Raw genomic sequence first — 21,960 nt, 5'->3', positions numbered from 1 at the left:
CAGTGGAGAAATACCCCTTCTTTTTGACAGTCTGTTGTGAGGCTCAAGTCTTAGTCAGTGTTCTCACTGATATGTCTTTGCACTGCTGGCATAGTCTCCTTCCTTCCTTACAGCAGTGTAAATCCCTGGGGCATATCCCTGCCAGAGGTCTTTTAACATCAAAGCAGGTAGGTAGTGGCTGGTGGCAATTAGAGGCAGCAAAGATCACTTGTGTGCTTGCGCGGCTGCTGCCCACTGCAGCTGAATCTCTGGGTGGGCTGCTGGATGCAGGGATGGTGTGGGCTCATGGGCGCAGCTGATGAGCACTACCGCTTGGGGCAAGCATCTGACGGAGGCATCTGCAAGCAAATCTCAGTCACCTTGCTGCTTTTCTATTGACTACATCACTGCAATATCAGTGGTAATATTACAGAGCCCAGTCTGACCTCAGGTGCCTTCTCCCTCCTGTTAAAACCCATCATGAAGCTGGTGCTCATCAGCAGGTTCTGCTTCACAACAAGGACACCCGGGTCCATTTCACCTCCTGTGATTTCTTTTTTTTTTTTTTTTTTTTTTTTGGTAAGCATGGTGTGGTATACACTGAGGGAAGAAAAGCTGTGCAAGAGTGGGTGACCAAGGACTGCACTGTAGTTTTTCATCGTGGGACTGCTTGGTTAATGCAAATAAATACAGATTTTCGTGCATGTGGTGGTTAGCAGGAGAATATAGTTAGATGATCTGGCTCCATAGTCAGTTGGCTGTTTTAAGATGTTCTCTTTCTCCAGATCCCTTCCATTCATTGCATTAATTTGCTTCTGCCTGCTTCTAAACTCTCAAAAAGTAGTTTTTTAGGAAGATAATAAGAATTAATCAGAATCTTCCCATAGCCCCAAACTGTTTATTGTAACACAGGTGGCTTCTGGAGAGGTGGGGGTGGAGAGTTTTGATGAAACAGTGCAGCTCTTGACTACCCCAAACTATTTCCAGGCTTCTGTACCTTTTGATAATGTGGTTCTGTAGATCTCCTGTAAAGATAGTAGAAAACAATTATATCTGTGCCTTGTGGTGATGCAAGAGAAAAAAATTAGAAATCTGCCAAAACACCTGGATTTCTGCTAAATTAAAATTTCATTACATTCAGAAACAGAGCAAAAATATTGGTATTAAGTAGCTGCACAAGTGGAGGGGGTAATGCATGGTTTTTGTAACATGTTTTATTTTCAGCAAGCATGGAGGAGAACTTTTTAAAACCCTTTTCTCTCCCTGAACCTGCCCATATTGGAACTTGCATTATTCTGAAAAACTGTAGTTCTGAAATTCAGGATTTTTCTCACTAAATTGTTATCTTTTTTTCTTCGTGTTGGTAACAGAGTTACAGCCTTTCGGCATACGTACCTGTGCTGGTTGTTGATCAGGGCTTTTTCAGTCCCAGTTACAGTTCATTCAAGCTGCCATTTAATCTATTGATAGGAGAGTTGTGCAGTGGTACCAATGTCCAGGGACAAGGGCAGATGCAGAAAGATGCTTAAGGAATGGCGCTTTTTTCCCTTTTTTAATCCAACTGTAGTTAAATTTGGTTCTGTCTTTTTAGAGAAAGGCTTCAGAATTGAGTGAAATAATGAAAATGTACAAACTCAAGCAGTAGGCTGCTCCATGATCAACATCTTTCTGTTAGTCTAAAAGCAGTGCTCGGCTTGGTAGACAACTTCTTTATTAACAGCCTGGAATTGCCACGGGAAAATTTTGGCTGTTGGATGGTGTTGGTTTCTATCAGGAAGATCACAACAGATGTGAGATCTATATCCTCACTATTGCAAATCCTCCAGACTGATGGAGTTATACGATCGTTTCCCGCTTGTTTGCCTGCATTCAGAATTTGTTAGTTGCTACATGACAGAGCTGTCGTTATTTTTCAGCTGCGCGATCATGGTGCAGTGGCACAGGAGGTGTACGTGGAACGTGATCCAGTCCCGTGTGGGTGGGCTGGGCTGCCCTCCGTAGGTGTCTGTGGCTGCCTGTTGGCTGTAGCTCGATCTAGAGTCAGGTCCCTTCAACACTCTGCTAAAATACTTGAGGCTGACTGTCCCTGGCTGACACAGTCCCCTGCGCTGACCTCCTGCAGTTGGGAAATGGGGATCCTAACGCACTTGCAGTATGATATGGCTTTAGATGGCACTTTTCTGTATTTCCTCTGGTAAAGTGCAACTCAGAAAGAAGCTAAGAACGGTCAGCTCCTCTGTGTGAGGGTAACCTGAATTGCAGGGTAAAATAGTGCTTGAATTAAAAACATTACAAATTCCTACACATTTTAGGAGCACTACAAACTATTTCTCCCAATTTCATATCGTATAAACTTGGCATTTTTTATTTAGGAAAGTCTGATTTTCTATTGAAGCAAGTATCTAGGAAGAGTAGTGTTAGACTTTGTTTAATATATGGATTTCCATACAGCTAGTTTCTGCTCAGTTTGTGAGTGGTATATACTCACTTTAACATGAGCAGCTAAGTGCCCATTGCACAGTTCCTGCCTTGACTCTTGTGGCTGCTCCAGGAGAGCATCAGTGCCAGGAGAGCACCCTGTGCCATCCCCCAGCCTTCAGGAGTCCCAGGAGATACCCTAGAGCATCTCAAGTGGCACCAGATACCTGTATTTAGGCAGCTGAATCACATCCTGGCTGTCGTGTACTAAAGGCACCACGATGTAACACTTGGTTTTGTCATGTGGTATTTTTGAGGATTTCACTGGCTGCAATTACAGTGTCTGTTTTCACATACATGGATTAGTTATTCCTTATGCCACTATTTACGGGGCTATGTTGCTTCTGTACTGTATCTCAGTTCTCTTCCTTTCTTCTCTCTACCTCCTCCACAGAAATACATCTGACTTACTGTTGGGTTTGGTATGGCTGCAGGGATGATTACACCCTGACAGCATCTAATTTAATAAACAATAAAGCCACTGTTTTGTATATGTAAATATTGTCAATGGAAATAATGTTATCTGTGTGTTTTTTACCACCACCACCACCAGCAGAATGTGAAGGTGTGGCTTTGGCATTTTTAACCTATGTAGTAAGCGTTATTTATTGCTCAGAGCCACTGTCTAAGCTGTTTTAGGTGGACTTTCCTGTCCTCTTAACTGATTAGCACACAGGTTTTGTTTGAACTGATTTGGTTAATGGTGTGATTTTCCTGGTGACTGAAATGCTTAAATCATTTCAACCTCTAGCACTGGAAGCAGTTAAACATGTAAATGTACGAGAATGAGTTATACAGGTATAAACACGTCTCTCTATGTAGGCACATACGTGTGTCCACACTAGGAATCACAGCAGTGTAATTGTAATGTATGTAAGTTAGAGTTAATCAAAACAATAGCAGTGTACAAGCCTGTGCTTCATGTACTAAATTGTGTGCTCATAACACCCATGTTTTGTTGCCTCTGTTGTGTATGCTCTCATGCTCTCTCAGAGAATTTATAATCTAGGATGTTAGCCTGGATGTACCATTTTCAGTCTAGGTGGAGGAATCTGCGAGCAGGTGGGCTGAGTAGTAAAGCAAAACACAAATGTTTGAGTATAATAAATGTGTTGTTGTGTAGCTGGCCTTGCAGTTTCTCTCATTGCAATTAAAGTCAGCTTTATAGGAAAAGAACATTATTAGGGCAGCCAGGGTAACCTTACTTTGTCATCTTCATGGTTTATGTGTATAATAGTAATACCATCTCCAATACATGATTGCCTGCTGCTGTGCACAGAGAAATGTGGTGCTTAATTACTAAACAGGTCATCAGCATCACCTGTTCCTCCTCAGTTCAGCATGTGTCCTTGGGCTGTATTTTCTGCATATTATTCAAGTCCTGTTCTGAAGAGTCATTCTTGCATGCTTTCTTTGCAGCATTCCTTAGTCTAGTACCTTCTTGATTCACTCGAAGGAGCTCGAAAAAATAAAGCAGGCATGCTTAGTGGTAGCATTGCACAGGAAATCTGGCACATGCTGGGACAGAGTTAATTTCTCCAAGACAGCCCCATCTGCCTTACCTGTTTTCCTTCCTGCAACCCCGTCCTCATCCATTAGACCTTGTCCTACTCCTCCAACAGATGAAGCAGGGGTCCCATGGGCAACAGTCCACTACAACCCTGGCTTATCCTCAGCTTGCGTGATGAATTGAAGAGTGATGTGGAAAACCAACAGATCTTTAAAGACTGAGTCTAAAGTGTTTCACGTAGAGGGAGGTTTGTAAGTGATAGTTGCAGGAGAGGCTGTAATATCTGACATATCTTAACTTGTGAAGCTTGTTCTGACTACTTTAATAACATTCTTTATATGTTTATTTTTTTCCTTTGTCTATTTTTGTAGGGCTTTAAAAAGGCAAGCCGCACATCCTTTCCACCTTCCCTGGCAAATTTGTCTTGTGACAGCCCGAACGCAAGTTCAGCAGCCGGGCTGAAACCTGTTAATCTGTTTTACAGGCTTCTGCTGCACAACCTAGCAGTAGCAAATTGTTGTCCTCTGTGTGAACTGCAGTTAAGAAGGATGTTACGAACTTTGCAAGTGACTTTCATTGAGAGCAGAGGAGTGAGGATGTTCAAGAATACTTGAACTACACTATCCTCCAGAGCCCAGAATGGAATAATCTGGGGGCGTGGGCTCACCGTAGTTAACTGAAGATTTTAGAAGCACTTTCCCTGAATTTTATTTATTAACAAGAAGCTTTTAGTTAGACTTTAATGTAGAAGTGACCTCTTTCTTGAGAAGCAAATCCCCTTAGGAGCCCTGTACAGCACACAGAAGTTAGTTGTACAATCTCTTGCCTTTGTAGGATGCAATGCAGGAGGAGTTTGTGCAACTCTTGCAAAGGGAAGGGCAAGTACGTTCTTGTCCTGTCTATGGAAACGTGTTGTCCTTCCTCTTACGGGAGGCAGCAGTTAAGAAAACAACACAGACAGGATTTCTGGCTAAGCAGTCAGGGTTGTGAAGATCTTGGAAAGCTTGATTCATTATGGTTTCATTGCAGTGATTGTTGTTTACAGGGGCACAGGCTCCAGGCATATGAAGTGTGATGCCTGGTTCCCAGAGTAACGTTCTGGAGAGGGGCAGTTAGCGACACCATAGCACTTCCAGGGTATCTGTTGGTTTTGGATCCAGAAACTCATTTTGCTGCTACTTTTCTAAGGAACTTCACGGAGAATCTCAGCGTGTTTCCTAATTTCCAGTGATTTCTATGTGGAATTTTGATGCTGAGTGTACTTGAGGATACAGAGGAAATACTGAGGGCTAATAGTGTTTTGAATGAAATTCGTGAAAGCTGAGGGGCAAACTTGATATACAAAGAAATGCATCAAAGAATTTCCCCCATTCTGAGAAGGGTTTTTTTATTGGTTGTTTGGTGTTTTTTTTTCTCAACATCCAGATTTGTGAAAGGGAAATGACTCTGGTAGCTTTTTCTAAGTTGCTTTAACAGTGTTATCTCTTCGTGGAATCTGCATTTACAGGTTTATCAGTAGGGATTTGAAGATGGGTATGGCTACCATGTCTTTTTTTAAAACTGTCAGGCTCAAAGGAGAGTGGGTTGGAGCTAATACATTTTTGCTTTTTACTTAAACATGATCCTGAGACACAAGTTCTACTTTTTCATATTGCTGCCTGCAAAGGGGTTCAGTGTGCTGAATATATCATGGCCTTTGGGATGTTACGCATCCACCAGTTTAGCTACTTTCTGGCTTTTGGTATTGAATGATAAACATTCTGGTTCTGCTCCTATCCTCCATTATCTTTACTCACAGCAAACCTGACCATCTTAAACATGATTAAAATATAATTCAAAAGTTATTAGCTAATTATGACGCAAAGTACTTAATTTGCCATTGCACTCTAATAACTTAAAGGTACTCCTGATAACTTGGTAATAACCGTATCATAAGCAAAAGGACACGGTTGCTACTAACTTAATAGGCAGCTTCCCTCAAGATAAAACATAAATAACATACCTCAATGAAATCGGATTCAAGCTTAGTAAAATTATCTTGGCAAGCAAAGAGAATATTTGTTAATTTTTCTGTGAAATGTTATCATTGCCAAGAAAACTTGGTTACAAAAAACAGAGATGGAAAAAGTATTTGCATGAATAATGGATTTAACATTTCATTGGTTTAAATTATTTTAGGAAAAGTGGTTTTGATATGCTCTGGAAAACTAAAAAGTTTTTAAGGACTTACTTGCAAGTTACCAAACACTAGGAGATGTGGTGCTTGAAGGCTTGCAGGTCTGCTCTTCAGTATATCCAGTGCGTGAGCAAGCCTTAAAAAGAAGAGAGCAAGGAGAGATGGCAATGTAAAGCATAAAATGCTGGTAGTCAAGCTGTGCCTATGGAGCAGTGGGCATGCAGGTGAGCCGTTATGTGTAGCTACTCATTGCCTGATGTCCTCACAAATGGCTGAAACAAAACTCTTCTCATGATGAGAGGGATGGCGGCAGGTATCTGCAGCCTCCTCCCCTGCTCCGAGTCTCCTTGACTCGGCATGCAGGGTGCATAAGCCAGGCTCAGAGTTTTTCAGAGTGTCTCAGAGTCCTGGAGGAAGAGAGGGGTTGTGGTACTGCTCTGTAGATAGTGGTTTGCCTGAAGGAACAGCCTATTTTGGGATTGCAAGACTCAAGTTTTCTGGAGATGGATCTATATGTTAGCAAAAGGGCTTGAGGGAGTGCTTGGTGTCTGGAGACAAGCAAAACTGTGAGGGTCAGGGATAGACAAAATGTCTTCAGAAATATTAGCAACTTTGGATGGAGAAACCTCACTTTGTCAAAAGTGATGGGGATTGTGGGGATGAGGATACTGTCTTGTTGGGGGGAAAACAACTGGAGGGCAGAGGACAGACCCCTCTCAGCCACATCTGAAGCCTGTAATGCAATCTAGAGGTTCAGGAGGTTTGGCTGCCATGGTATTGAAATTTCTTTTAAAACACTTACCTGTCCAGCCTTGTGTGAAAAGATGCAAGATTTGGGTTGCAGCCTGTTCCTTTTATCTGTCTGTATCTCTCTGGTATACCAGAACAGAGAGAGAAGGTCTATGGTAAACAGAAACTCCCTGGCCCATCATCCGCAGTCTGGGGACAGCGCTTTCCTGGCCTCACCCTCGCTGCCGTCGTGCAATGTGGAAGATGGTTTACATCTGCCCACATATCTAGTTTTCTGGTCATGAATCACCAGCTCTGATGTCCCATCACGACGATTTATTCCTTTTTTTTCTAAAATGTCAGTGATTCTACAAGTGCCATTTGGGTCTGGGTTGATGGTCCTGAGTTTGGGAATGGGGGTTTGAACATCCTGGAAGAAGGCTGTGACAGAGCCTACGTTTTTTGGCGTACTTCTGTTGGACGTTCAGGCACCCTGCACGCACCGTAAGGCTGTCTACTAGTATGTTATATACATTGGGGGAGTTACTTTATTAGCTCTGTTTTGTAGTGTAATTATTATTTCTGGTGTGCATCTTCTAGGTAGCTAAATCACCTGTTTAGCAAGGAAAAGGAGGTTTTAACTTCTCTTGGAAAAAGATCTCCTTTTTAGGCAGATATTAGGGTTTTGCTACTGACTTCTGGAGCTTTAACCATCCATTTTTTAATTCACTCCAATGTTTCCTGTGACCCACATACACTTTCATTCAGCTGTCATTTACTTACACGTCTCATCATCTCCACGCTCATCTGTGGCATAGAAAGCTGTAGTTCACTATCGTGTAAGTAGCATTCCTGCAACATGACTACACGGTGTTGTGCAATTTATTCTTTTCCAGTTAATGTGTCAGTTTGTCCATGTGGGTTAGATCCAATTACTATTAGTTCATTTTGTAATATGTCTTGATTTGCTTTCATCTCTGCTCCTGGTGCTGCCTCTGATCAGGCAGGTTATAGCAAATCCCATGTTTGGGGTTTTTTTGTGTCTGAGCATTCCCTGAAGATACTACCTCGCTCATCATTTCAGATGCTTCCCATCTGTTCTTCACATGCTTTACTCTGCATTTAAGACTATTCACCACTTCTTGTCTATCTGCATTTCTTCTAAAAGTTTTATTAGCCCTCTGAGCTTGCCCTTTTCTTTTCTTTCACTTCCATGCTCTAATAAAAATCTTAAGATGTTTCAAATTATCACCATGTAAATGATTCAGTTCTTTAATCTTTAGCAAATATTTCCACAAAGGTTTGACATCCTTCTACTCAGTATTTGGGATTTATCTGTTCTTTAAAATGCCACGTAACATTTTCTTCTAAATCTCATAACAACTGGTGTTTTAATACTTCCTCCTGTACATCCTTCTTGCTCTGTCATTTTGGCTCCTATATAAATACCTTTTCTATAGAAGGTTTAATGAGATTTTATGTTTTAATACATTTTTCCCCTGTTACCTTTCCTTTATAATCATTGTATTCATGTCTCTTCTGATAATGTAGCAACTGTCTGTGCCAAGGAATCCCTGAGACTCATGGACATGAAACCTTAAATTAAATGTAAGGAGGAAGAGATAAGAACAAATTATAATGGCACTGAGAGCAAGAGATTATAACAGGGTATTTGGTTAAAATGCGGTTTTCATAATATATGTTCATGAAAATTGCAAATTTATTCTGTTATATCATGTTTATGAGCCAACTTTTGTTATGCAGAGTTATAAAGATTGCTAGGTATTCAGTTGCTGTGGATCCAAATGATGTGAGATAGTAAAAAAAGAAGAGTAGGCTGTTACTGTTAAAGTAGTCCTCTGAAAAAATAATAGAAACCCTGTCATTTTCCACTTGGGTAGGATAACATTTCTCCCTGGCATGGATACCTCTTCACATGTACTAGCTTCTAGGGGACAGTGCAAAATTATATAATTTAGACATACGAGAAAGTAAAATTAAATAGCCATGAGATGAGCATACCATTGAACAGATCTAATTTATAATAGGCTCTTATGCAAATTGCCTTTGAGCACTTAGTAAAAGCAAATGAAAAGAAATTAATAAGGACAATGTGGACTAAAAAGTCACAGAGGGAAAAAAGAAAAAAAAAAAGTAAAAGCCTATTCCAGCTCGCTCTCTGCACACCCCAGAGTGTTAAATAAGCATTCTCATTAGCTACATAAACATAATGATGTGATAGTAAAACTTGCATTCACTTACCCTTTGAAAGGCCAGACCCCTTAACTCACTTTGCCACAGTGGCTTCAAACAGGTGAGTAACATTTCAACTAAATCTTTTTTTTTTTTTTTTTTGCCACGTCATTCATTATTGGAGGGAGAAAGATGTGTTTTCATGAGTGCTTTGCCCCTTGCCAGCTACTGAATATCCGACCTCAGTGGAGTCCCAGGCGATTACGTGCCTTGCCGTTAGCACGGGATTGCGGGTGCCAGGGCATCGCTGATGCTCCTTCTGCTGCATAGTTCCCTCTGCCGGGTTACTGAAAGGGCTTCACACCAGGAGTTTTCCTCCCTCTTTGTTGTTCTGCAAAAGACACAGAGAGCAGGGAAAGCTGAGAGCTTAAAACTGTTGAAAATAGTTATTGCAAAAGATTTTTCGTTAGTTTTGTGATCATAGTATCCTCTGATAAAGATTATCATACGAGAAATAATATACTCAATATATTAAATAATAAGGAATCTGTATTTTCTCAGAGGAAAAAGGTTTACTTCTACCTTAGTTTGAAAGTAATGCAATATGCTGCATGCTTGCAAACATCAAGGCTTGCAGCTTTCCGTGTGCCGTGTATCCCTTTGATTACAAAAGGGAAGAATTTAGTTCTGTCCACTGAAGCCACTAAAAGAATCTGTAGAACCGTGTCATTTTTTTTTTGTGTTAAGGAAGTTGTGAGATAGCTGACTTGTTTAATTAATATTGGCCATCTTATTCCAAATTATCGCCACTTCCCCAAATTCTCAACAGAGGCAGAACGTACCAAAGGGAAGTCTTTTTCTTTATGTGTATAATAATATATATAAATATTTATACACTGAGAGAGCAAGGTTATAAACACACTGTGTGTACAGTTTTGCTGCAGACTGAGTATATTTTTATACTTGACAAACAGGACTTGTTTCTGAAGAATTTGAAAAATCCTCTAAGCAATGTCATTCCCATGCTAGCTTTGTAGTCCAGAAATTCTGCTATGGGAGCACTGGTCTGTGGGGAGAAGGATCCCTACAATATTTTCTGGGAGTAAAACATTGATCTCTTCCATATCCAGCTGTTTCCTTGCCACTAAACCCAGGCTTTCAGCTGTATCTGTTTTGTGTCCTTAAAGTAAAACCAGATTCTCTGATGAAAGCTGAGTTTTCCACCAGTTTTGTCTTCAAGCCTTGAAGCATTCGATTTCTGACAGTGGAATATGATACTTAAAGCCACAGACATTAATTATTACCCATTGGAGGTCGCACTTTCACCCCATGGGACATTAATTTTCCTGATATACAGAAAATTCCAGCCTGTTAGTTTTAATTAAATATTTCAGAAGTACATTTTCTTGTAAATGGACTACAGTTTCTTATCCTTTACCCTTGATATTTGGCTAATTCTGCATATAATTATCAGCTTATTTTGCAAGCCACCTTCAAAGCACTTTCCTGATTGGAAATCCATTCAGCTATTACATTATTTGTAATTTTAAAAAGTCATCTTTGCCAATTATCAGCCAACATTGTCAAGAAAGGGATGGGGGGAAAAACGTCTTTCAGTTTTTCTTGGGAAGTTATAATAAACATGACTTAACAGTCCCTTCTCGTGGCAGCGGATTGATGCCTTTTAAGCATTTATAATTGCAGTGTGAGACCAAGCAGGAGTAACAGCAAAGCCAGCAGAGCTATGAGCGACAGGGAGGACAGTTACTCGAATCTTATTGTATAGAAAACTTGCCAAATGAGAGTGGAGAGCTTGCTGCTGTGCTTCCAGGAACCCAAGAGTCAGGGAGAAGCTGGAGGGTGAAGGTGTTGGTGTTTCCACAGATCCTGGCTTAGTCCAGGCTCCTCTCCTGATGGGTGTAGCAGATGTATCTTAGGAAAATGACTGTGCCACCAGATTTGAGTCTCATGTTATCTCAAGTCTTTCCCTGGAGGCCATGGGAAGGAAACTGGAATCTACATTTTTCCATCTGAAAAGGAAAAAGGCTTTAATTTTGTTTACAGAAGTCTCTCTGCTGGGGGTCTGCCCTTCCAAGGGCTGTTATAACATGTGAAAGTGCAGTTGTGTATTGCAAAGTGATCCTTGGGCTGGGATGCAAGGGGAGTTGGGACTTGCAATTTCTCGGGTTTTTCTGCCGCTGCAAAGCAGCAGTGCACTGAGGCAGCTCTTTCTGTTAACTTGCCCAGCCCAGACCCACTGGCTTTCGGGTCCCAGGTAGCACTCCTGATGCTCTGCACTCTTGTCAGCATTACGGTTTTGTCAGAGGCTCCATCCTCTGATACTATCTTGTTCTTCCTAAACAATTAATAAAATGAAGACAAAAAGCCTAGAGGTTTAAAATATGTAATTATAGGAGTAATTTAGAACTAGGAAAATGCTGCAGAAACCAATTACAATTATACGTTTTGGTAATGACTGACTTGGTCAAATATATATGTTTTGTGTGTGAATTCCATGATAGATTCCAAGATGACATGCTTGAGTATAGGGGAAGATTAATTCTAAATGCCGAGTGAATTCATAAATGTTGCTCATCCACCTAGTGAACAGGAACCTGTATTATATGGCCTGTCACAGCGTAAATTCTGAGCAGCAGGGCAGGCAGTAACAAGTACCTAAGGAAGAAAGCTTGGATTGTTGTAAGGGATGGCTTTCAGAAAAAAATATTTTGTACCTGATCATTCTGCAAAATGTATTTAATTCCTTATGTTACAGATTTCATGCAACTTGAATTGATTCAGGCATTTCCGACAGAATTGTAAATGGCCACTTGAGGTTAATGTGGTTTTATTTCTTTCCTGGGCTTCATCTCTCCCAACTGGTGAGAAAGAATAGATGAGACTTGTATTCTGTTCGCAGCTTATTACCAGATGCACTACCAGAGGTCCCTGCTGTGGGCACAGATATCATTCCAAACTTCATTTGGGTTGCCTGTGCCATTTTCAGAGAGAGTGTGTATGGCTGTGGGTGCGACACGGCATGTGGTCACCTGGAGCCCCATCCCTCTGCAGTTCCCCAAGACCTTGCTGCAAGCCCTGCCATTTCTCCCTCTTTGGAAACCACTTCTGTCTTTTGCCTCTTGAACCTTTCCTGGAGATGCCCTTCTGCTGGCTGATGGATGGGATGTCTCAGCCTGGGGTGCTTCATGCAGCCAGGAATTTCTGTTCACTTCTGAGGTGTTGGTGTTTTGTTTTATTCTACTGGTGGTGGGGAATGCATGTTTCTTCACTTCTTTCATAACAAAAATAGTGTGCCATTACTGTTCATTGTGCTCACTCTATCCTTTTTGTGGGAAGACAGGTTTGTACCTTACAAAACCACGAGTGACTCAGGAGCATTTTGCAAATGCCCCAGTGCAGAAACACAACGTGTATTTCATGTTACTCTGGTGAGGGGTTTTGTTCAGAATTTTCAGCCCTCCCTACTGCTCTAGCTAAAGCTGGCTTATGAGGCACACATCTAGAAAATGTGTATGTGCCCAGCGGTTGATGTTGCAAGAGCTGTTGGCAAGTGGAGGCTCTCCAGGTGCCTCTGTGGTTCTGGTGGTCAGTGGGTGGTCTCTCAAAACTGAGGCATTTTTCCTTGATTATTTTAGAGTGCGCTGATACCTGCCACAAACAGTTAATTTTTACTGTGAAATCATTATCTCATATTGAAATGTTTAAACCTTCGTATCTCCAGCGTATTCCCACAATGTGCTGCCTCCTCAGCTGTGCCTGTCCAAGTGTTTGTTGCAGTAAATGGCATCCAAAAAATGGGTTTAAAACCAAAGAAAACTCAAGCAAACAAGCAAAAAAACCCTTTCCCAAGTGCAATTTCCAAACTAAAACAGGTACACTCTGCACTTCCCCGGAAAGCAGAATGGAGTCAATCAAGGGGGTAGATGCATCTGTGGAAATGAAGTTGTCTGATGGGGGTATCAAGAGGTGTCCAAAATAATTGAGGGGGTGTCATCTCATGAGATGGATTTGGGGAGTGAGGCTGGTGCAAGAGGCTCCTGCCCCAGCTGCTTCCCCTCCACTTCTCCAGCTGTGCTACTTAGAAGTTTCTGAGGCCACACTGGAAAACATGCAGCTTGAATTGTAGTTTGAAACCAGCCCTTCTCTTACGAAGTGAAGCTGCAGAGCTGCATCAGTGAAGCTGGCATGAGGGAGTTTCACAGCATAGGGCAGTTGGAGTGGCTGCTGAGCCAAGCTTGGTCTGACCCTACCACTTGCCTCTTCTTTCCTCTCCAGAATCGGCCGGCTTTTCGATGGCACAGAGCCCATTGTCCTCGACAGTCTCAAGCAGCATTATTTCATCGACAGAGATGGACAGATGTTCAGATATATCTTGAACTTTTTAAGGACGTCAAAACTCCTTATTCCTGATGATTTCAAGGTGAGATTTCAGGGGACTTGGTGGTTTTGCATGTACCTTGGTAAAGCAGGTATCTGCCATGTAGTTGAAACAGAGCCCTAGATGAGAAGGCAGAGGGGTGACGGGGATGAACTTATAGAGTATGGTACGTGACAAAAGTAAGCGTGGGGTTACTAAAGTGGCATCTGTCAGCCTTTCCTGGAGTGGCATCAATATTAAATTTTCCCCTCCTGGCTATAGCATAACGGAGCAACCTTGCCATGATTGATTTGGGGAGATCAAATATCATAGGATGCTGATGGAGACAGAAAGGATGTTACAATCTGGAACCGACCGCTCGCGAGCTTTGCTGATTACTTGTCCTCTCATCCACTTTTATGCTTCCCCTCTGATTGCAGCAGCTCCAGCTTCCACTCCCACGCTGAAATTCAGAGAATGGTGTGGGAATCACAGCACTGACAAAATAAACTGCACACATGGTAATATTTGAGCATTAAGTCATAGAATATTTTCTCCCCCAAACTCTTGAATGCATACTACAAGTTTAATTTAGGAGTTTTAGAGAAGTCAGGGATGAATAGTTCCACATTTATTATTTAAGCTTTATTAAAGAGCATGCTTTCTTTTCTTTTTAATAACAAATTAAATTTGTGGTAGTTCACCATGCTAGATGTTAGCCTACAGAGGCACAGCTTCAGACTCCGCGTGCTGCTCTGTGTTTATCCGCTTGTAGGTATGTGGGTGTATATGTGGTGTCAGCAAATTGAGTGCTGGAGACCGTGGTTGCAATCAGAGCTGATCTTTATCGTTACTTAATGAATGAATATCAGTGTAGCTGGCTGTGCCATTAGTTCACCGTAGGAAATAGTGCGATTCAGATTGAACAGGAGAGGTGGTGGGGAAGGGTTGCAGCAGTTCACACTGGTGACCAGTCTTATCCCTCATATCTGAGGCAGATTTTTCAGGTGTTTGGGGCATAACAGGTGTGAGATTGACTTCAAGAGCTGTATTGCAACAACCTTTGAATCATCTGCTGTAAACACATACATACTTCTCCCATGTAGAACTACCTGAACAATGTGGGAGTTTGGAACTAGCCGATAAGCATCACATCCCTCCTTTGAAGCCTTAGCATAGCTTTGTGCTGCTCTTGGCACTTGTCCTGAAGGTAGTCAGAAACACAGAAAAAGGAAAAGCCACCTTCCATGCAATATTAAGAAATCATATATGCAGAGCTTTTTAAACACATAAATATACTGTAGCTGTGCTGAAATTAAAAATGTATCTCCTGGCAGGTTCACCCAACTAACATAATGTTCAAAGGGGCATCCTTCCCAGTTATGCTTTAAGATATCCAAAAGATTGGTGCTTAAAATGAACAGTGGTCCTTGTTTCTTAGAAATGCATAGATTTGGTGACTCTCTTGCTACGTATTTAATGGTTAGCAGTGTTTTGAGCATGATTTAGGTGTCCCATTCTCATTAAGTATTTGGTTTCTAGCTCAAATTCAGAACTGTATTGACTGTTAGCAGTCTTGTCTTGTCATTCTATTCCTGTCTTCCCTAATTCTCATGTATTGCTTTTCTCTGTATAAATATTTTTCCAAATGGTCTTATGCTCTTAAGCCTAGAAAAACAAGGTGTTTTTTTCTTTTTTTAATTTAAAAAATGGCAGTAGGCAGACTCCTGATCATCAGTTCTAAATTACTTTGGTACTGGCTATGCTTAGAAATGCGTTCTCTCTGCTCTGGCATTTGAGACAATGTAGTAAACAGTACTGTTGGCAAAATGGGGAGGTATTAAAAAATACTTAATTTTTAAAATGCAGTAATATGTGCAATCCATTATGCAAATATCTGAATCATTTTACACTAAGAACCATTGCAGGCTCCCTCATTTACATTCTTATACCTGTTACAATGCCTGCTGGTATTGCTGTAAGGATCCTAGTGATGAATTTTCTGAAACCTGATTGAATTCTGTTCCATCTGTTCAGTGAGGTCATTATTCTATGACATCACTATGGGCATAAAATATGCGAAAAAGTGGGATTTTTGCCTGGATTATTCCATAGCAGGAGAAAGTTGAGCAATCATAACCTCCCCCTCCCATCACAAGTGCTGCTGTACCCAGTCTGTTTCAAGTGGCTGATGGTTGGTTTTTGCTTGCACTGTTATTTTATTACACTTTCCTGCACAGTAATTACGAACTATGTCTGAAGGGTTCCAGATCTAGAGCGGCGTTAGCCTGAATAACCATACATTAAGTGATACATTAGCAATGCCTCTTTCTTAGTTGTGTACAGTAATATGTGTGTCTTTCAGGACTACAGTTTGTTATATGAAGAAGCAAAGTATTTCCAGCTTCAGCCCATGCTAGGAGAGATGGAAAGGTGGAAACAGGACCGGGAGAGTGGCCGCTTCTCAAAGTCTTGTGAGTGCCTGGTGGTGCGAGTTGCCCCAGATCTTGGAGAGAGGATTACACTGAGTGGCGATAAGTCATTGATAGAAGAAGTGTTTCCAGAAATCGGTGATGTGATGTGTAACTCTGTCAACGCTGGCTGGAATCACGACTCGACGCATGTCATCCGATTTCCACTGAACGGATACTGTCACCTCAACTCAGTTCAGGTAGGAAGTCACGTATGCATTTTCTGAAAGGGAGCCTGCTGGCCAGGTACCAGTGGGTTGACCCTCTTCCCTGTTGCTGGAGTGTTTTGGTGAACAAAGTCAGCTGGAGGCTTTGAGCTAGTTTTTTACTTCTATGGGTCAGGGCTGCTTTCCTGACTTAATTCACACATATCATCACCAAATCTCTTTGCAAACAAACTCCAGTAGTGTTAAAAACTTGCTTTAGGAAATATATGTTTGCCTCAAGATAAAGACATTGCATATTTGGAGAAACACTTTTTTGACATTTGAATATAGGGCAACCATTCAAGATTGCTTCCAGTCCCTTGCCCTGCTTGTAAAAACTGTTTTCTGGTTTTATGAGGGGGCACAGGGACATCTCAGGCCAGGGAGGGAAGATGCCACATGCCCACAGAACCTGTTGTGAGGGCATTTGGAGCTCTCTCTTCACCTGAGAAAAAGGTAGTGGAGATTCTCTGATTTGCCAGAGTCCACAGGAGCTCTGAAACTAAATAGGAAGAACAAAGGAGCAAAAAGGAGAAGCCCCAGTCCCTTATTCTGGGTGTAACAAGTAAGAAGTGAGGGGAAGGGGGAATTAATGTGAGGAAAAGACAATGGGGCAGCAGAATTGGCCACCTGCTGAAAGCAGAGCCACGCTTCCACAGAGGGAGAACACAGCCAGTGTCCTCTTTCTTCCTCCTCCTTCCTCCTGAAACAGGACCCGGTATTTTTGGAGAAGGGAGCAGCCTGCAGCCGCAGAGAAGGCATCTGGTTGAGTCCTGCCCTCATAGAGGGGAGTTTGAAAGATAGCAGAGGGGGCTGAAGCAAACTGGGACATCCTAAGAGGACTTTGACCCTTCAATGAGACTGTCAGGCAAGGCATGTAATGTGAAGGGTACTGCAAGGGGAAGTTATCACAGGTGTGATTAAAAACTAGTGTGTCCTTTTGCCAGTGTTACCCAGGTCTCTCTCATTTGATAAAGACCTTCTAGTACTTCTTGAATAAATCACCATATACTTTTTTACTTTGGACAAAGAAAACATGTTCAGTCTTCCTTCTTGCTGTGGTAACAACAACAAAGGCGTCTACTATTGCCAATAGAGACCCATCTATTTCTGTGGTCTCAGGGAAGATCCTTCTCTTTTAGCAGTTTTTTCGTTATTTTTTTATGGTATACTAAGAGGCCTGTTACAGTAGGAAAATGCGTAGTGGTTTTAAACTAAAAGACAGTAGATTTAGACTAGATATAAGAAGAAATTTTTTATGATGAGGGTGGTGAAACATTGCACCAGGTTGCCCAGAGAGGTGGTAGATGCCCCATCCCTGGAGACATTCAATGTCAGGTTGGATGGAGCTCTGAGCAACCTGATCTAGTTGAAAATGTCTCTGCTCGTTGCAGGGGGGTTGGACTAGATGACCTTTAAAGGTGCCTTCCAACCCAAACTATTCTGTGATTCTGTGTAGCAGTATCTCAAATCAGTAGCTGTTACGAAATGGATTTAAAAAGATCTGGGAGACAAATGCAGGTAACTTCGGGAATAATTATAATGTCATCTGTTTTATCCTTTCTTGGTTAAAAACAATCTGCCTCACACACCTGTCTCCACCTAGTTAGGACATCCTGCACAGCCAGCACTTTGGAGTGAGAGCACTTCTTCACATCTGGAATTGTCATTAGCACTCTTGATGCTGTTTGTTTTAGCTACACTGTCTAAATGCTCCAGGCTCATGAATGAGTCCTTACAGAGAAGAGGCTTGCAAGCTGAGCTTGGCATCTTCCCATCTGCCAGGTCCTGCTGTCCAGGCAGAGCAGCTCTGCTCTGCTCCCTCCCCAGAGGAAGCGAGCTGAGCACCGCAGTACGCACCGAGGGCTCACCAGGCACTGTGTGTGTGCTAGCACTTAGCACAGGAGTCTGGATAGACCTATCTAGACCCATTGAGATCTGGTTAACCCATGTTACGCTTGGAGAGTTGTGTCTCTTACTGGCCTTCACTGTCATGCTGAAATATCAAAGTTGTTTTGTCATAGTGAATAATGCAAATTTAGAACAGCCCTACATGTGAGATTACCACTGAAGAGATAGGACTTTCAAGGAGGGTTGTTTAGCCACATGTCATATGGTAGTTGTCAAAGCAGTTGTATTCTTTAGAAGTTTCTCTCTTACCCTGATGTTTACATTTTTGTCACACAAATAAGAATGGCCAAGCATATTTACTGATGTGAAAAAAATGTGTCAGAGTGGCAAAATATGCACAGGCTTCAAGAAAGATGATGATCCGATGTTGGTAATGCTGCATCTTCCATTTTTGGAGGACATAAGCATCCCTCATTCTTAATAATAATGTGAGGAGGGACAGGGACTACCAGTAGACCTGGAAAGTGATGTGCAGACTAAATGATTTGCCCAGGGCTGGGCCACTTTCCTAACAATTGCTACCATCACATTTTTTTTTCCATGGCCTAAGTTCTCACGCTCTATTTTGCAGCGGCCTGCACTGACTCATATTTGGGGGATTTTGGCTTATATTGTTAAAAGCTAAATATAAAGAGTAAACAAAAATTGCACAGGTGTTTTGATGGTTGCTTCCCAGTCTTGTTTCCCACCCCCTCCTTTCTGACATTTGTCTGCTATGCAACTAGCCATGCTCAGGTATTTTGTAAAGACTTTTTCCAACCTGAAGCAATACATGTAAAGACGTGGCATGTCTTGTTTTAGGTGTTTTTAAACCACAACTCACTTCTCCCCTCCACCCCAGTCTTCTGCAGCCTTCTGCTGCTTTGCTTGCCCTTGCTGTCCCAACGCATGTGAAAGCCGATTTGTTAGTTGGTGAAGTAGCTGGGAAGGACCTGCTACTGGCACAACCCCAGTGAGGTCTGGTCATGCTGGACAGAGGGTCCCATGTCCTGTGGGGCACGGCGGTGTCTGCCTCCCCCTGCTGCTGGTGGCCATCGCAGCTGACCCTGGTGAAGCCCTGGAAGGGTCTCCTTTGCAGGTGAGGCAAAGGAAGCCCAGGCAGCAGAACAAATAAAAGACGCCGACAAAAGTAGCAATGGGTATAAATAAGAGAGAGCATGCCTCAGCCCTGCAGTTACGGTAAAACACCATGAACATGGGTAACTAAAAAAAAAAAAAGTGAAATAGTGGTATGGAAGAGACCATGCTTGTAGAAGCCTGGAGCCAGTGCTGGGACTTGAGGTCTTTACACCATCATTCATTGGATGAGCTGCATTGGTGCATCCCCTTGGCGCTCTGAGAGCCCTGCCTGCTGACTCTTGGTTTTCTTTTTTTTTTTTTCTTTCTGCCATTGTATGTTCTGCCAGTGTAGGCAGAACTTGTTAGTCCCATAATTAAAGTTAAAAGTTTCAGGTTTTGTCACAGGTTATTGTAGCCACAGATCTTTGTGATCACGATTGGTTTTTAAGTCCCTAGAAAATTTGATGGTAACTTTTCAGAAATTATGACCGCAGTATCTGCATTGTCACCATTTCATTGAGGTGTTTGCTTAGCATTCCTTGGTGTCTGCTATGGAATCCTGTATTTGCCCTGTTGTATTGTAGACTTTGTGAAGCAGAGAATGCATTTTTCCAGGCATGTTCCTGTGGATTGAAGGATACTGTATTTGACAGTACTAAAAAAAATAAAATAAATGTATTCTTTCATTTTATCTCTTATTACTCAGTGGCCAAAGTCAGCAAAAATCAGTCCAATACGATGAAGTCAAGTGAACCAGTTAATGGGTCTGTATAACCACTTTTATTTCCTAGTTGGATTAATTTGAAAACAGCAGTTATTGTCCTCAGACAGCTAACAGTTTGTTTAACTACTTATACATCAGTGTTTGTTTCCTCTTTTTTTTGCAGGTACTTGAGAGGTTACAGCAAAGAGGGTTTGAGATTGTTGGCTCATGTGGAGGTGGGGTGGACTCTTCCCAATTCAGTGAATACGTACTGAGACGAGAACTCAGAAGGACATCTCGTGCACCCTCTGTCATTCGAATAAAGCAAGAACCTCTGGACTGAAATGGACATGTTTCTTTATGCAAAAAAAAAAAAAAAAAAGGGCAGAGAGAGAGGAAACAAAGGGGGACGTTTCATGTGCAGTTTGGACTCCAAACAAGTCCTGGAACTAAAATTGAATAAAAGACACATTTATATCAAATATAGAGACCACACCTGAATTCATATGGGAACATTTGGAATAGTAGTAATAATAATAATAACCTCAAGGTGTAAAAGAAAACACACACATCTATATAAAAAAATATGTATGTATATGTATGTATGTACATATATATATGTATGTATATGTCAAAGGGTAGGAAAGTCAACAACAAAAAAAGTGATAGATGAGGTTGGTGCTGTGATGGCCATTAAGTGTCCTAGGCCTTACTCAGGCCCACTTAACGGTGTACAAGCCATTACCATTGGGGGATACATACTACTCTTCACCCATTTTCCATTGCCAAACAGCCATCCACTTTTTAATGTGTACACACCTTGACTTAACTTTATTTGCATATGGAGGTTTATGTCTGTCTTTTTTAGAGGTGGATGGGCAGGTGTTCAGGAGATGACCATCCATTGCATTGGAAAGCTAGTCGACTGAAATTTTAAATGTAGTTTGTACAGAAGTCGCACACTTTTTGTCTGCCCTCACAGATGTGAAAGGTTAACTTTTCTTTTGAATGAGGTTTTTTTGTTGTTTTTGTTTTGTTTTGTGTTTTTTCAAAGGGGGCCAGAATAATTAATATTTGGTAGAGATGCTCTGGTTTGAATCTGCTGCTTTCCTACAATTTTTTCAAATTTTATAATGTATTAAATACAATAAACTCTGTTTAAAATACCGAGGGTCTGATTTAAGCCAACAGAAGCAGAGAGGTGGGATTTAGCTCAGTGCACTCCAGTGCGTGGCGTGGCAGCCGCTCTGGCAGGCAGCAGGCAGGCAGAGCTGCCCGCGCACAGTGGAGTGAGTTAAAGGCAGCAGACACCCTTGCCGGATCTGTCTGCTGTGCCACATGTTGCTCGTATTCCTTCAGTGCTGTCCTTTTTAAGCTTTATCCCGATTTGAAGAGAGGCTGTTGGTCAGACTTAAAAATAACACCAGCTCAGCCCAGGGAAACCCATCGAAAAATGACACCTGGTCTGTAACCTTCAATGTAACAGTGAATAGTTGCATCCTTCTGTCCTGACTTAAGGAGTTGGCAGCTTCAACTCTCCCTGCTGAGTGTCAGTCATCCTGTTTGGTTTTACTGTTGTTCATTTCCCCTCATTTAAAGCTAGTATTCTTCTGCTTAGAGAGTGAGATGGTCAGCCCCCTGTTACGCCATCGGCTGCGTCAGTCTTGATAGCAGACGATAAGTCGATGTCCTGCGAGTTGTTCTCTTACAGAGTCTCACTGAGGCCATCTCTGCAGCCACCTGGTTCGGGCTGGTGAGATTTTGCAGAGGTACCACGTCACGATACCACTGCACGGACTGTTCATGGGTTGATGCTTTCACCACCTAAGATGCACCAGCAACCACCACCTTTCCTCCAAAGTATCTTTTTATGCAATATTCCAGAATATGACTGTGTATTCATCCTAGTACAGAAGTTTCTATCGATGCAATGGTGCCGGCGTTTCATTCATTTTGGTGACACTTTGCTATTTATTTAAGAAAATTTAAAAAAAAGGAATTGTTGAATACATGTAACAAGGTTTTTAATATAGTCTGATAACTCAAAAAAAAAAAGCTACCATTTTTCTGGTTTTTATTAAAATTTGTCAGAGGGTGTGTTTAACTCTCTGGCAGCACATATCAATGGTTTTGAAATTACTGAAATGTGGAAATGGGGGGGGGGGGG

General features: G+C 41.8%; 1 protein-coding gene across 3 annotated transcripts in view; it reads left to right on the top strand.

Annotated features, from left to right (window-relative positions):
• KCTD1 (potassium channel tetramerization domain containing 1) overlaps positions 1–20,959 on the top strand; it is a 99,184-nt gene extending 78,225 nt beyond the window's left edge. For all 3 annotated transcript variants that reach the window (XM_026843126.1, XM_026843123.1, XM_026843125.1), the window contains exons 3-5: positions 13,362–13,506; positions 15,809–16,114; positions 19,978–20,959. In XM_026843126.1, coding sequence (XP_026698927.1) covers positions 13,362–13,506; positions 15,809–16,114; positions 19,978–20,136 — 610 coding nt within the window. In that variant the 3' untranslated portion in view covers positions 20,137–20,959. The remainder of the gene's footprint in view (positions 1–13,361; positions 13,507–15,808; positions 16,115–19,977) is intronic.
• Positions 20,960–21,960: the final 1,001 nt, after the last annotated feature.

This window comes from Athene cunicularia, assembly GCF_003259725.1.
Source record: "Athene cunicularia isolate RWA chromosome 2 unlocalized genomic scaffold, athCun1 chr2_part1, whole genome shotgun sequence".
NCBI classification, from domain to species: Eukaryota; Metazoa; Chordata; class Aves; order Strigiformes; family Strigidae; genus Athene; species Athene cunicularia.
Note: the sequence above shows the minus strand (reverse complement) of the source record. Positions and strands in the feature narration are given on the sequence as shown.